General features: G+C 40.5%; 1 protein-coding gene across 2 annotated transcripts in view; it reads right to left on the reverse strand.

The window, feature by feature from the left end:
• Window positions 1-7744: 7744 nt before the first annotated feature.
• Window positions 7745-17034, reverse strand: part of GCC2 (GRIP and coiled-coil domain containing 2) — a 34069-nt gene continuing 24779 nt past the window's right edge. Inside the window, exons 19-23 of one of the 2 annotated variants that reach the window (XM_054081480.1) lie at window positions 16448-16665; window positions 14444-14638; window positions 13510-13649; window positions 12546-12747; window positions 7745-11470 (exon numbers count right to left, since the gene is read on the reverse strand). In XM_054081480.1, coding sequence (XP_053937455.1) covers window positions 11400-11470; window positions 12546-12747; window positions 13510-13649; window positions 14444-14638; window positions 16448-16665 — 826 coding nt within the window. In that variant the 3' untranslated portion in view covers window positions 7745-11399. Of the gene's footprint in view, window positions 11471-12545; window positions 12748-13509; window positions 13650-14443; window positions 14654-16447; window positions 16666-17034 lie in introns of both variants that reach the window. The other variant, XM_054081471.1, reaches the window with a different exon arrangement.

Raw genomic sequence — 17034 nt, forward strand, 5'->3', positions numbered from 1 at the left:
AGAAGAGCATTATAGAGAATACAAGATTATTACACTATGTGTATCACCGCCTGTCACCATTCTTAATATCAGAACAAGGAAGTGGCACAGTGAAATGAAAAATGCAAATATTTGACTGGCGGGATTAAGGAGGTCTTTATAAGGCTGCAAGAAGAAATACGTCCAGGGAATATGTTTAAGCCAGTGAAAATGAACGTACATGGGTACAAGTGAATACACATCAAAGTAATTCCAACTACATGTACGTGGAGTACACCTACTTCAGTACCATTAGGACCAGGAAAAGAATTTAAACTTTCAGAAATATAACTCACAAAAGATATTTGATCGGTATGCCCCAAGCATGGTTCTGGACAGAACTGCAGCTGTAAAAAGAGAGAAATCAGGCTGCTGGCTTTTTGTTTGTTTGCTTCTTGGTACAGATTGAGTTTGCTTGTCAAGTTTACGAACCCAAACACAGCAAAACTTTATCATCACAGGGATGATTTCTGTACAAAGTGGGAAATAAAGTATATGGCTAGGAAAGGGAAAGGATGATATGTCAGATGAGAGGTAGGTGATCCTTCCCCTCTACTCAGCACTGGTGAGGCCACACTTGGGTGACTAAGTCCAGGTCTGGGTTCCCCAATGTGAGACACAGGGCCATACTGGAGAGAGTCCAATGAATGGCTACTGAGATGACTAAGGGACTGGACCACCTCTGCTGAGAGAGCTGGGGCAGTTCTGCCTGGAAAAGAGAAGGCTCAGGAGGATCTTGTCAATGTATATAAATACCTCAAAAAGGAGGGTACAAAGGAGGCAGGCTTTTTTCAGTGGTGCTCAGTGACAGGACCAGAGGCAGCGAGTGCAAACTGAAACACGTGAGGTTCCCTCTGAACATGAGGAAACACTTCTGTACTGTGAGGGTGACCCAGCACTGGCACGGGTTGGCCAGGGAGGTTCTGGAGTCTCCAGCCTTGGAGATATTCGAAGGCCATATGGATAAGGTCCTGAGCAATTGGCTTTAGGTGGTCCTAGAGCTGGGAGGTTGCACAAGAAAGCTTTCAGAGGTTCCTGCCAACATCAACCAGTCTGTGACTGTATTAAAAAATGAAACAGCCCCCCCCAAAAAAAAACCCCGAAAACAAACCACAAAACAAAACACCCACTCCTTTTAATGCTACTGTCCTTATTTCATCTAAATAAGTGCTCATTCTGTGCCAGCTGAAGATAATAGTACCCTTTTGTATTTTTCTAATCAATTGTGGGCAGACTGCCATTACTTGTAGGCAGCTCCACGAATGTCTTTAATTAACCTCAGTTTGTCTGCAAAGATTTAGGGGTCTCTCCTTTGCCCATCCTCCCAGCGAGCTGTACAAGGCGGTTGCCTCTGGCTGCTGAGCCCTGCCAAAGCACCTCTGACCAGCACAGCCTGAAACAGGGGGAGGTGGCTGGGCAGACATCCGACTACCAGGGCAGCAAACTCCGAAACAGTAAACTCTGGAAATAATTAACAGGCAGGGTTTGCCAACAAGCTCAGCCGTTAGAGTCCTTCCTTTAGAGAGCACGTATATTTAAAGGCAAGCGAATTGCATTATGTGCAGTTTTCCAGTGCTTTCAAAGATGACATCCCTAGAGCCCAGCTAGCAATATAATCTCAAAGCAGCAAAGGCATGCACAGAGAGCCAGAGGGCCTCTGCCAAACACATACGTATGCCAAACACTAAGTAGTAGCAGCTTTTGGAAGCGCCATACCGAGAAAAGCCAGGAATTCAGTTTCACAGGCTGCCTCCCTAGGCTCTGTGCACTTTACAGCAAGTTTTCACTTCGGCTTTGGGGTCTGCTTTAATTTTTTGTTCTGTCTTGCTGTACAACATAGTATTAGAGCATGTTGGCATTCTAATTAACTTGTAAAATTCAGTCCAGAATACTTAGGCAAATAACTTAGTAGGATTCACAAACACACACCACAAACTCAAAAGAAATAAAAATCATACCTCCCAGTCCAGTACAGTAAAAGGCTGTGACCATTTTCTTCCTATGCAGTTTTTTAAAAAATATAGTAGACTATCTACTTAATTCTGCTTTCAAGTTCATCACAAAGTTAAAGATTCTGCTGCTAATGTACTTGGCATCAGGAGGAGAAGTGCCATTATCCCCAGCAGACAAGCAAGGAAACACAGACAGATAAATTAAAATTAAATTCACAAAGGAAGCATGTGGTGAAGCCGGGACTTCGGACTCCACGTCTCCAGATCATCATATTAATCACAAAATTCATGTCTCTTTCTTTTTTTTCCTCCCATTTCTCCTTGCTAAACTAGAGTAAAAAGCAGTTTTAAGTAGACATATGCTTTTGATGTTCTGTTTCCAGAGACTTTAAGTCTTCCATTGTTGTTGAAGTGCCAACATATAGTACTGTGGCTGGCGGTGGTAGAACTGACAGCACAGAACCTTTACCTGTTTGGAGCTATACATGTTATCAGCTTTGCTGACACCAAACAAGACTTAGTAAGTTTGCGGATGACACTAAACTGGGAGGAAGTGTCGATCTCTTGGAGGGTAGGGAGGATCTACAGAGGGATCTGAACAGGCTGGATTGATGGGCTGAGGCCAATGGCATGAGATTTAACAAGGCCAAGTGCAGAGACCTGCACTTGGGGCACAACAACCCCATGCAGCTCTACAGGCTTGGGGAAGAGCGGAGAGAAAGCTGCCCGGAGGAGAAGGATCTGGGGTTGTTGGTTGACAGCCGACTGAACATGAACCAGCAGTGTGTCCAGGTGGCCAAGAAGGCCAACGGCACCTTGGTCTGTATCAGAAACAGTGTGGTCAGCAGGTCCAGGGAAAGTGATTCTCTCCCTGTACTCCTCACTGGTCAGACCACATCTCGAATCCTGTGTTCAGTTCTGGGCCCGTCGCTGCAAGAAAGACATTGAGGCTCTGGAACATGTCCAGAGAAGAGCAATGAAGCTGGTGAAAGGGTCTGGAGAACAAGTCTTACCAGGAGCGGCTAAGGGAACTGGGGTTGTTTAGGCTTGAGAAGAGGAAGTTGAGAGGAGACCTTATCACCTTCTACAATTAACTGAAAGTGACAGGTGATAGGACAAGAGGGAATGGCCTCAAGCTGCACCAGGGGAGGTTCAGATTGGACATTAGGGAAAATCTTTTTCACTGAAATGGTTATGAGGCACTGGAAGAGACTGCCCAGGGTGGTGATCGTGTCCCCATCCCTGGAGGTATTTAAAAGATGGGTAGCTGAAGTGCTTAGGGATATGATTTAGTAGTTGACAGGTACTGTTGGACTTTATGATCTCAAAGGTCTTTTCCAGCCTTGTGATTCTATGATTCCAGGAAGTAACTAACTTCCATCTGTGGTATTCACTCTAGCTTTCTTCTTCGAGAATTTCACGCACCAGTGGATGGTATATTCTTTGTCATATTGTAATTGATTTTGAGTACCTGTTAACAAAGCAGCCCTGAAGTTGTTTATATTAACATAATCAACAGAATGCAAAGATTCATTTACAGCATTTTCTATTGTTAGTGATACTTTAAAAAGTATCAGGGCATCTATTCCAAACTGAAAGCTTAGTCTACATCAACAGTTGATTTAATACACTCATCCTTTCCGTTTATCATTCTCATTATGCTCCACCTATCATAAAACATAAACTGTTCCCTGGGCCTAATCCACCCATCAGAAATAGGTCTTCAAAGCCATCCTGTTCAACTGCAGAAGGTAGGGAACAAATCTAACTGTAAATCCTGCTGACAAACCCATCCTTCTCTACTGCACATGGACCATATATTAACAAAAGTGTCCCTAGCTATTGCAAGATGAGTGGTTTCTCCATTGGTTAAAAAAAAAAAGTCATTGCTTGATGACAACAATTTGATGCAACTGGTTAGAATTACCTCTTCATTATTTTGTATGGTAATTTGGATGTTTTTGCTACTGCCAGTATTCAGAGGTCCTCCAGAGACAGGAAATGTAGCTCAAAAGCAAAGCAGCACAGAAATCAGTCAAGTATGTTTGGATAACTAGAGGGGAAACAGGTTCCAACTCAAAGTAATTTGTCATTTTTCTATTTTAACCTTTTTATCACTGCAGTTTCCCTCCTTCACAGAATGTTACAAAACCTATCCTTAGCTTTTCTTCATTTCTGAAAATCCTCCTCCTGCAACAAAAGTATCACACATCCACTATCCTCCACTGCTCTGCAAACAACTTTAACCAGTTTCCAAGAGAAAGGCTGATGGGGAATTAGGACAGGGACAGAGAGCTGCCACACCAGCAGCAGGAGCTGTTTAAGGCGTTATTGCCTCCAGCTGCTTTTCTCTCCACTCTTTCCAGAGGCTGTAGCTCTCTGCCCACGGAGCAGTGACCATTCATCTGTCCACCTGCAAAGGCTGGCAGCTTCACACAGGTTGCTGCAGCTGCAAGTTTAAGTAAATGGGGCGACTACTTGTGAGAGGAAAATTAACTGGGCTGTATAAATAATTGGACGCTAAAAGCCAAAATGATATATGATTTGCCTTCTCCCTTAGTAAAAGTAATCCTTAGCATCAGCAACCTAACTCCTCAAAGGGGAATAACAATAGTAAAAGCAGTATTTGAGTAAAAGACTTTTTCTGGAGTTCTGTATTTCCATGGTTTTCACTTCCGAAAGGAAGTTTTGCAAAGGGCAAGAGATCCAAGAACTAATTCAACTTACATTGGCTCTGGAAACAGTCTGAGTGTTCTCAGAACAAGCTTCGATTTTCAAGCAATTAAGCTTCCAGACAAAACAATAAAAAAAACCCCAAACCCTTAAATCCTATACTCATAACAGCCACTATCCAGTGTCTATCAATTTAAAACACTTTCAAAGGCCATTAAAACAGGACTGGGACTGTGCCCATTCCCAAAATAGCACATTGATTTTTACAGTGATTACCTTTACCTTGGTTCTTAAGAAGCCTACAGGCATTCAGCTAACAGCAAAATGAAAACAATGATTTGCTAATACTAAAGGAGACTGAATTGTTGGAGCAGTAATTGATGCACATTTTTCCACTTTGCTTTACTGTCCTTGGTCTTCACTATTCAGTCCAGCCCTGATCCTCAGGATAAGCACGAGGAACACAGAAGAGGAAGGAAGCTCTTGAACCCGAGACACACGTTCTCATCCTTGTAAGACAATATGATGAATTTTAGATCAAATCCAGTTTGAAAAGTAGTCAGATTCTTATTTCCCTTCCCCTAAGCATATACACCTTTATGTGAAAGCTGTTGGAAGTTGACGTCAAATATCAGTCTGTGTTTTCTGTTTCATATCCATGTTATCACACACACAGAATCACACACAGAATCACCAGGTTGGAAAGGACCCACTGGATCATCGAGTCCAACCATTCCTAACACTCCCTAAACCATGTCCCTAAGCACTTCATCCACCCGTTCCTTAAACACCTCCAGGGAAGGCGACTCTACTACCTCCCTAGGCAGCATGTTCCAGTGCCCAATGACTCTTTCTGTGAAGAATTTTTTTCTGATATCCAACCTGAACCTCCCCTGGTGTAGCTTGAGGCCATTCCCCCTTGTCCTGTCCCCTGTCACTTGGGAGAAGAGGCCAGCTCCCTCCTCTCCACAACCTCCTTTCAGGTAGTTGTAGAGAGTAATAAGGTCTCCCCTCAGCCTCCTCTTCTCCAGGCTAAACAACTCCAGCTCCCTCAGCCGCTCCTCATAAGACTTGCTCTCCAGCCCCCTCACCAGCTTCGTTGCTCTTCTCTGGACACACTCCAGAGCCTCAACATCCTTCTTGTGGTGAGGAGTCCAGAACTGAACACAGTATTCAAGGTGCGGTCTCACCAGTGCCAAGTACAGAGGGAGAATAACCTCCCTGGACCTGCTGGTGACTCCATTTCTGATACAAGCCAAGATGCCATTGGCCTTCTTGGCCACCTGGGCACACTGCTGGCTCATGTTCAGTCGGCTGTCAACCAGCACCCCCAGGTCCTTCTCCTCCGTGCAGCTCTCCAGCCACTCTTCCCCCAGTCTGTAGCACTGCATAGGGTTGTTGTGCCCCAAGTGCAGGACCTGGCATTTGGCCTTGTTGAACCTCATCCCATTGGTCTCAGCCCAGCAGTCCAGCCTGTTTAGATCCCTTTGCAGAGCCTCCCTACCCTCCAGCAGATCGACACTTCCTCCCAGCTTAGTGTCATCTGCAAACTTGCTGAGGGTGCACTCAATGCCTTCATCCAGGTCATTGATAAAGACATTGAACAGAGCTGGACCCAGTACTGAGCCCTGAGGAACTCCACTTGTGACTGGCCTCCAGCTGGAGTTAACTCCATTTACCACCACTCTCTGGGCCCGGCCATCCAACCAGTTTTCAACCCAGGAGAGTGTGCGCCTGTCCAGGCCAGAGGCTGACAGTTTCTGAAGCAGAATGCTGTGAGAAACTGTGTCAAAGGCTTTACTGAAGTCCAAGAAGACTACATCCACAGCCTTTCCCCCATCCAGTAGTCGAGTCATTTTGTCATAGAAGGTGATCAGATTAGTTTGGCAAGATCTGCCCTTTGTAAACCCATGTTGACTGGGTCTGATCACCCGGTTCTCTTGCATGTGCTTCATGATAGCACTCAAGATTACCTGTTCCATGACTTTCCCTGGCACTGAGGTGAGACTGACAGGCCTGTAGTTCCCTGGATCCTCTCTGCAGCCCTTCTTGTATATGGGCACAACATTAGCCAGCCTCCAGTCTAGTGGAACTTCCCCAGTCAGCCAGGACCGCTGGAAGATGATGGATAGGGCTTTGGAAAGGACATCCGCCAGCTCCTTCAATACTCTTGGGTGGATCCTATCCGGCCCATAGACTTGTGGGAGTCTAGCTGGGCAAGCAAGTCTCTAACCGCCTCCTCTTGGATCACGGGAGCCTCATTCTGCTCCTCTAACTCTTGGGTTTGTAAACAGAAGGAACAACTTTCTTTGCTATTAAAGACTGCTGTTAAAGTTATGTCAACTTCTTTTGCACCTCATGATTCCTGACTACATATTTGTATAATAAGCATAGCCTACCAAAAATGGATGGCAAAAAGATAAATACACCAAGCTCTCACTTAAATCAAGCAATCCATCCACCTCTTCATCCACAGAGCATCTAAGTTTTGCACTATGACAACTGTGCAGATACAGAAAAATTATCACAGGGAATTAGGGAAGAGGTAGTTCTGTCCAGTTTGAATGATAGAATAGTTTGGGTTGGAACAGACCTTAAAGATCATCTAGTTCCCCCCCCACCTTGCCATGGGCAGGGACATCCCACTAGATCAGGCTGCCCAAGGCCCTGTCCAACCTGGCCTTGAAGATGAGTGCTGTTTGGAAGGAGTACTGCTTTATAAGGTGGCTAGTACTTACAATAAAAATACTAGGTGCAATCCTTCTAATGAGCACATTTACACTTTCTGCATCCCTTCTCTTCTTCGTGTCAGATATTGCCAGATTGTTGGTGACAATGTAGTGACAAATATGAATTAATTTAAATGAACTTTTTTTTTAACCTAGAAAAAAACCCCATAAACATATTTCTTTTCCATTCATCCAGAAGTATCCATCACTGTTAGTGTGTTCCAAAGTAAGCACTGTGGCTACTATACCAGATCCACAAAGTTTTCTCTTTAATGCTACAGTAAACATCCCCTTGCTTTCTACCTTGCACCCAAGTATAATTTTCTCAGGTAAGAACAGGTATTGAGGGAAAATAAAAGGCACTCTATTGGGTAAAGGTGAATTTTATTGAAGTGATGGCCACATGAAAAGGCCAAAGATCAATTTCCAACCAAAACACCTATTCAGATTAGCAATTCTGATATTACTACAACAAATATATCTTAAATCTCTTTGTACATTTGGTTTCTCAGCTTGTGGGTGGCAACTGCTATTTGCAAGGCTCCTAAGGGAGGTATTTTCACAGTACCAAGAAGAGTAGAATTATCAGGTAATTGAGGAAGTATTGGTGCACTGGGTAAAGCCAAGGCATGAGCCAAATGAAGCACAGGTGGTTAAGCTGCCTTCAAAGCCACCTAGTACAAACTAAGGAGAGTTTTTAAACATTCCTCCACAATTCCAGGATGTATCATTTGTTATTAAAGCAAAAGGATGGAGGGCAATAGCCAAAGGAAGATTTAAATTTAGAAATTAATCTAAGTATTCTCTCGGTTATGCTTTAGGGAAGGAAGGTCACAAAAGAAAAAAGCAACTCTACTCTCCCATATATCACTTCTAACATGCGTTCCCTTTGGCCACCCTGAACCCAAAATCCAGCTGGCCACATCTACACTTCTGCCTGACAAGCACTGGTCTTCCTGTCTTTCAAGTGGAGTGCATTTCTCCTGCACAGATGACTGCCTTCTGGGTAAAGGGAACACGGATGGCACGTAACACCTTTCTAAGCCATTACAGGTAGTAAAAAATGCAGCTACAGTGCGCACACGGGCCTGTGAACTCTGAATCAGTCCAATTTTTGCTTTTTAATTAATATATACTCTGCATAGTAACATTAGAGTCTTTAATTTTTATTATGACCTCCTTAGGCTTAGGCTGAAGGCAGGCTGAAAAAGGAACAAAATTTGGTCCTAAGCTTGTAAACTCTTTGGGCAGGGGTTACACTTTCTGAGAAACATCCTAATGTAATATGGCACAGTAAAGAAAACAAACAAAAGAATCAGAAAGCAAAGTCAGCACAGTGCTCTTCCAAAAAAGAGCACCACAATATATCAAGAAACAGCAGTACTAGTTACAATTTTAAATTGCTTTTTGAAAGCAAATCACAGCTACAATGCTGTACATTACAAATGCAAATATATGACATATAAAAACTTTTCTATGCAAAATAATCCTGCTTCCAGTCCACATTCTTCTATGCCATTTACTACAAGTGCATATTAAACTTTGATATATTTTCTTACAGACAGTTTATTACCACAAAGGTAAGTTCTGGCAATCTTCGCAACAGAATGCAGTTTAGTAGCAGTTATTAAAATAGCTCTAACGTTAATTAAGAACTTAACCTTCCATTTTAGAAAAAAAATATATATAGTGATGCAAGAGGTGTCAACTACATTCATAAGTACAATACTAGAGTTTTACTAAAAAGTGAGCATGCAACTCAGACCTGAAAGAAGTCAATAAGCAACTGGTATTTAATACGGCCAGTGATATATGTTACTTGCATACACTTATTCACAGTTCACAATGTTAAATAATCTACAGTTATGAAATCTGTGCATTTTGAGAGAAACTTGTCACAGCTCTTTAGAGATAGCTGTGCAGAGGAGACTAAATCAGGTCAGCTGCAAACTGAGTTTGAATTAAGTAAGACAAAATTGTACCTTTCCAGTCGTACTTCTTCCACTGTTAAAATCACAGCAGAAAAATGACTTGCACTTATTTTTATGCATATTTCAAATCTGTATTTTTGCTCTGTTTTGGTGTTCTTTTGAGTGACATTAACCAAATCCAGCTGTGAATATGAAGTTAGAATTCAACATCTGAGATCTGGAGCAAATCATGAACATTGAAGATATAGTAATCATTTCAAAAGCAAACACAAAACCCCCTAAATATAGCCTCATGTTTGCTATCTACATTTCCAAACTACAGATATCTAGAAGGCTCATTCCCACCGTATCATTTATCAGTTCTGTGATCTGAAAATCTACAGACAACGTCAACACTGGTAGTACAAATCATAAAGATTCCAGTTAGAATGCATCTGGGAGTGAGAAGGGAAGAGGGTGAAGGGGAAAGGTGCTTAAAGCTGTGGAAAGAAATTAAAGTATCTAAATAAAGTCTGTCGGCTTTGTTGATTGCGTACTGAAATACACACAAAAAAAATTTAAACCATAAGCACTGTTACTGGTCAGTTTTTTCTCAATGTGCGCTGCCTTTAATCTGAACATAAGAACAGCAGAATCTCAGTCCTGAATAAGGCAATATTAAAGGAATGAGCATCGTTTCCTCAGGGCCTGAAGTAAGATAAAACAGGAAAGAAAGAATACTACTCCTCATATATTGGTATGCATATTGGGAGTGATTCACCTTCAAATACCACAGAGAGCACGAAAAAATGAGTGAAAAAGGTGGAAATATTCTCATTGGAAGGCAAGTAGGGTTTAAAAATGTGTACACATTTTAATAACTTACAAATAAATTAAGATGGTGAAAGGCAGCATGGACTGAAAGGGGAAAAAGAAGACTGAGGCTAAAATAAGGTATTGTGTTGATGATAGAAAAAGTAATTCTATGGCAAAGATGTATTTTTCTTGCAAAAAACCTACATTCTGTCAATAACCTGCAAAAGAGATTATCTCATCTAAGCATAAGACTTGTGCAAATGATGTGCAAATACAGAGGAGTGAGAAAGATATGACATCTTCAATAATTCGAACATTTAAAAGAAGCATCTATTGACAGAAGTTCTGTCCTTTTCTCTCAGAAGTTATTGTTAGGAGCCTGACCTACAGACTCAGATTCTTCCTTTAGTGTCTTCAATATGACTAAGTCAATATGAGTATTTCCGTCAAAGTATAGGCATCGTAACAGTGATGAAACAGTTCTTCCTGGTCTTGAACACAAACTTCCAAACTCAGGGTAAAAAGCCATGGCTTAAGCCCCTTTCCCCAAAGCTTCAGCTCACTTATGACCTCTTATTCATGGAGTGCTATCCCAAGACGCCCATAGATGTCATCAAATCTCTACTACAGCACTCCGCCTCAGAGGTGCCAACCATTATACTGCATGTAGTTTTAGGCACCCTCTACACTTTGTGGACCATTGTCTTTATATTTTCAATCCAGCTTTTTGCAAAAAACACCCCAAACATATAACCAAGATGAGAAATTTTGTCAAGTCAAAGCAAAAAATGCCATTCCTGTTTCTTACACTTTGTAAACATGACTAGAGAGGGAATAACTTTAACTTCTTCAAGGTGCAGAGAACAACACTAACCATATAAATTAGCGAGCCAACAAAAACATGTGAAAGAAACTGTAAACACTTTGAAATGCTTGAAGTCTGAAGTGTAGTTATTCCAGTTACTATATTAAAGTTTTAAAATCAGTATCAACACATCTGTCACAGGTTTCACAAAACAAACTGTTTCCAAGCAATTTGCAATTAATTTTTCACATCTCACTACACTTCTGATCAGTCTTTAACATTTACAAGCGCAATACTTCTCTGCTGTCAGAGCATAACACAGGACAGACTTCCAGGGCTATTGAGGGCTTCTTTCTTAAGAGCCTAAAAAGCTGAAAATAACAAACAGAAATAAAATCCTGTAGTTCAATGCTACAAAACCAACAGATTGTTCTACATTAAGATTTATCTTTTTGCAGCTGTGGAATGTGTTTAAAGATTCAACGTTTCCACTCTCTCATCGAAGTCCTGACCAGCTGTGGAGGTATGAAGCCCACCCAGAGGGCCGTGAAGTACTCTCTTCCTCACCTGAAGGAGTAAGAAAAAACATAATTTAGATTAATTTTATTATGTTAGACATTGCATCATTTGATTAAATGACACTGCTCCCTCCCTCGCCTCTATCCTTTTTCAAAAGCTGTACTCATAAACTTGTTGAAGAGGTAACAAACAATACATGCTCTTGGGCTGCTACATTATGAATTTTATCACTAAGTCCACTTTACTTTGGGTACTTAAAGATGTTTTAAAGAAGCCATTTAGCATCTTTCTCTAGAAAAATCCAACAAGTACCAGAACAACATTAAAATGGTGTGGACTTAATTTATATCTCATCTTTCCAAACATAATGCGTGCCATGGAACACGCTACTTTGACACTTTCCTTATTCATGTGATTTTGTTCGCAAGTTTGAAGTGCTTATATATACACACATTACTTAATCTATTTATTAATTTTAAAATAAATTACAGGTCAGTTGCTAGTGAAGTGTAAGAAGCTACAGGCTGTTATTGAGAAGTGACAAACACCACCTTAAAAAGTGTTAAGGGGAGAAATGCTCAAATGGAGTATTTGAAACAGAGCCAGAACAGTATTATACAGTCAGCTCTTGGTTTAGTTTCTTGAAAAGGCTTAATTCTTTTTCTTCCTCTCCCTAGTTCCTTTATTTCTTAAACAAAAAGCTGACACTAATATTAGATCTCCAGTAGAAGACAACTTTATCTTTTCAGAACATCTGCCAAGAAACTAATTTGTTTATAGTAACTTCTATTTTAAGGTCACTTTGACAGAAATCTTGGACTCTACTCAAAACACAAACACATTAAAACTTCACAACTTACTATCATCTTCCTAAAATATATGTTTCAGAAGAAATTATATTTTACCTTAGTTTTATTTATATTTTGGGGTATTTACTCTGTTTCCTAAAAAAATGAATGGTAACTTTCCCAAAAGAGCAAAATGGTTTCATTGCCAGCTCACTGGCATTATGCTGCTAAGCTCTGTTTTTCCTCAAAGGTCTACATAAAAGAAAGCATAGAACCTCAGCTGCCGTTATTTCCACTTTTTCTTTTTTCATGACAAAGTTTTGAACACCACCTACCTTGGGCGATTGCAACCAGCTTCCCCTTTTCTTCAGGACTGAGCTGCAACATGGTGTCTATTACTGGGAGCAGCCTTTCTTTTTCACTTCCTGACTTTAGAAATATGAACTGCAACAGAACATTCTTCAAGTATTCTAGATTAGCCACAGACTTTTCTCTCTCTTGATTTCTTTCCAATCGTCTTACTTCATTCTTAAGAAGCTGCAGATGAGGGAAAAAATTATGCAATATTGTTTGCTTCATATAATGAGTAACTGAACAAACGTCTTTTGAAGACCTAAAAAGCTAATTATGCAGCTTGCTTCAAAAAATAATAATGTGTGCATAGCAACATACTCTGGACAAAAATCCAGTGAAGCTTGAACATGTGATAATGTTGTCCAGAAATAACTTTTTAATGATCGAAAATATATTTTTCTGATAAAATCTTTGCGGTAGTTACAATGATACATGGTGCTAACTATTTAATTTCAGTGACAGATTAAAAGTCAAACAGCTAACTATCAAACCTACAGCTACAATCAAATCAAGCCAAACTTTGTTAGTACATGTATCCCTAAACATGTATCTTCTTTTAACTTAAGACAGTTAAAACAGGTTACAGGAAGAGAAACCAGACAATGCTTCTCTTGGAATTTACTGTTGTTATCTAAGTGAAAACAGTAAAGACATTTTAGTAAACATTGAACTTCCAAACTCTTGAGGGTTTTTGTAGCAACTTTTACTCCTTGCTCCTCATTCTTCCCCAACTAGAAACTGAGGCGGGGGAACCCCCAAAAACTGAAGTCACCTCTGGAAGCACTAGTTAGTTCTGTGGAATAAGAGTCCTTGCAAAATTACATTTTGCATCACCAAATTTTTATAGAATGGGATTTTCTGAAACATTCTAATGTTAAACATTTAGTGTAGGAAACAGACCGTAAAAATAAGATCTGTCCCCACATGTCCTGCATGTCTGCTAACCTTTATTTGTTCCATTAGGATTGCATTGGTTGCTTCTGATTCACGAAGTAATTCATTCAAGTGATCAGCACTCTTCGTTGTTGTGTTTAATTTCTGAATCAGTTCATCCTTGGTGAGTTCTGTTTGCCACTGAGATGGTTCTACAATTAATTGGAAAAGAAAACTGAGAGAAGGAAAATGCACTTACATCTACTTCATACTCACTTATATTAGTACTTGATTAATGTAGTTTCTTAGAAACAAAATCCATACAAAATCCGACTGCAAAATTAACAAGCATCATTGCTGCTGCTACATGTTTGGTTTGTGATCTATTTCTGTATATATAAGTATATTAAAAGGAGATTGACAAATTGGTTCTAAGTATGCCAAGATACATGGGTTTTAATTTACCCTACCCATAGCTGGAGATTTTTAACAATTCTCCACAAAGTGTTCAGTAGACCTCTAAAACATAATCAGACGCTACATTTATTTTTCTACTTTTTGGAGGGACTCTTAGAACACTGTTCCTCGTGCTGGCTTTCATTTTCCTAGGGAAAAAACTATGAATAAATTCCTGTTCTAATAGGCCACATTGAGATGAACGGACATTTTATCCTTTCAATAATGAGAGTTAAACCAACACTTCATTGTCTCTAGTAGAGACTAGTCCAGAATACAAAAAGTTCTCTAACTAGTCACTGACTTGCTCATCCAGTCTTTTCCCTTTAGAAAGTCACAAACATGAAATCTTTAAATCACTAAAACCTGTAGCAGTGTGTTATTGTTAGTCCTCACTCAAGAACAAAACTTCTACAGAAATTCAGGAGAGTGTGGCAGTGGCACTGAAGTTGACTTGTATCCTGCACCTAGAAGCATGAAAACACAACAATCCCTGACACTGTGAAGGCATAAACTTCTGCAACTTATGTAGGCGACATGTTCTACCTACCAAGTTTTGCTTCTGGCGAGTTCAGAAGTTGTTCCAAGGATGGCACATAGGTGCTGGCTGAAGAGACAGATTCTGTGTCCGTTGTTTCCATACCTTCTCCCTCTTCCCTAGCTACAGTGTGCACATCAAGAACTGGAAGGTCAGTATTTCGTCGTTCTCTTAAATTCTTTGTTGCTGGATTTGAAACAGCTGGACCTGAAAGATACATTTCTGATATTTGTCATCAGAATGTAATTGACAGGGCTATTTCATAGGTGCGTGACTGTCTCAAACTGGAGAGCAGTACATAAAACAGTCTTCAAAAAGCAGGAAGAAGAAAGGTGAAGAAAAGAGAGAAAGCCAGATACACATATAACATTTATAATTGAAATTATAACCTTTCTGCTCAAAATGATCATTCCAATCAAAATCTGTTTCTAAATCCAAACTTCATTGGTAATTTTTATTTCAGTGACTGTGAAACCTTCATGCAACTCCACCCAAAAATGTGTTGTAGCTATGATAAGAGTGTCAAATGTTTTTAAAGCAAAACGGGATTAGCTTTTTTTTCAACCAGTCATGTAGGAGGTATAAATTATTCTGTTTTAATACTGTGTGAACTATTCTGGTGCTTCAGTAACATATGGAAAGAGTAACTTCTTAAACTGTTACTGCTGTTTGGCATGTGTCCAATTACATCCTAAGGATTTACCTTACAGATACAGATATAGCACTTGAGCTCAAAAACAGTAAAATCTTAAAGTAGAATCTGAGTGGCCAAATAGCAAATATACCAATAACAAACATTGTTAAAACAGCTTCCAACACACTTTTCTTTAGTTTTGTCCCTCATACTGGAGCCAGAGGTCCAGTGTGCTCCACAGTCTGAGACAAACTGATAGGTAGAGCACAAAAGTATTTACAAAGCACAGTTTACAAAGTAATTTCCCTCCATCTGTCTGACAATGGAGATACAGTGGAATAAACAACAGTGATACAGATTGTAGAACAGAACAGAATAGCTCCAGTTGGAAAGGACCTACAATGATCGTTCAGTCCAACTGACTGACCAGTTCAGGGTTGATCAAGTTAAAGCATATTAAGGGCCTGTTCAAATGCCTCTTAAGCAGGCATAAACAGGCATTAACAGGCTCGGGGGCCACCTCTAGGAAGCCTGTTCCAGTGTTTGACCACCCTCTTGGTACAGAAATGTTTCCTAATGTCCACTCTGAACCTCCCCCAGTGTAGGTTGGAATCATTCCCTCAAGTTCTATTTGCCAGGGAGAAGAGATCAGCTGAGAGGGTTGGGCTTGTTCAGCCTGGAGAAGAGAAGGCTCCAGGGAGACCTTATAGCGACCTTCCAGTACCTGAAGGGGGCTACAAGAAAGCTGGGGAGGGGCTATTCGTAAAGGCTTGTGGTGACAGGAATGGGGGCAATGGGTATAAACTGGAGAGGGGCAGATTTAGACTAAACATTAGGAAGAATTTCTTCACAATGACCGTGGTGAGGCACTGGCACAGGTTGCCCAGAGAAGTTGTGGATGTCCCATCCCTGGAGGTGTTCAAGGCCAGTTTGGATGGGGCCTTGGGCAGCCTGATGTAGCCAGAGGTGTCCTTGCCCATGGCAGGTGGGTTGGAACTAGATGATCTTTGAGGTCCCTTCCAACCCTAACTATTCTATGATTCTATCTCCCTCTCCGCTTTCCCTACTCAGGAAGCTGTAGCAGCGAGGTCGTCCCTCAGCCTCGTTCTCTCTAACCTAAATAAACATAGATTCCTCATCTGCTCCTCACAGGACATTCTTTCCAGCCCTTTCACTGTGTTGCCCTCTGTGAAGGGACAGCAATAATAAAGACACATTCTTTACTTGGTATCAGCAGACTGATATGGCATGCTGTACATTCTCCAGAAAAAGTTTATGGTGTATTACAGAGCTACACACTATAATCACAGTTTTAGATTCAGATGCAAGTACACAAATTCATATCTAAACCAAGAAAACCTGGCATTATGACTGTAAATTACCTCTACTGCTTGGTTCACTCTTGAGTTGGAAGAGCTGAGCTTCTACTCTGGATAGTTGCTGCTGAAGTGTCTCTACTGTCTTCCTGTGCTCTTCTTGCAGGTTCCTGACTTGATCTCTAAAATTGTTCCGGAGAGCTTCATTCTGGGCTGTCAGCTGACTCAGCATCTGGGCATGCTCTGTTTTCATGACCATGTTCTCAGATTGTATCGTGCAGAACCTGAAAACAGTTTACACATAAAATGTAAGAAACGAGCAGTAAAACACTGTCATTTTTACATTTCAAATTTCTTAAGATTTTAAAGTAGTCTTCATGTATATGATTACTTTAGAATGACTATGATTTTTTTCACTCCATTTAAATTCCTCTTTTTAAAGGGAAAATATAAGACTGAGAAAGTTCCACTTATTGCCTATCATATGAATGTACTAATCTATATAAACTCTTGATTTCTATTTCAGAACATAAAATTCAGACATCTTTGGGAAAAAAATGGAAGTATCAAGAGACATCATAGTCTAAACATTCTTTAGTTCTAAAATTGCAACTATAACGCCATACAGGGCATGTCACTTGCCTTATGCTCTA

Source organism: Cuculus canorus, chromosome 1 (assembly GCF_017976375.1).
Source record: "Cuculus canorus isolate bCucCan1 chromosome 1, bCucCan1.pri, whole genome shotgun sequence".
NCBI lineage: Eukaryota > Metazoa > Chordata > Aves > Cuculiformes > Cuculidae > Cuculus > Cuculus canorus.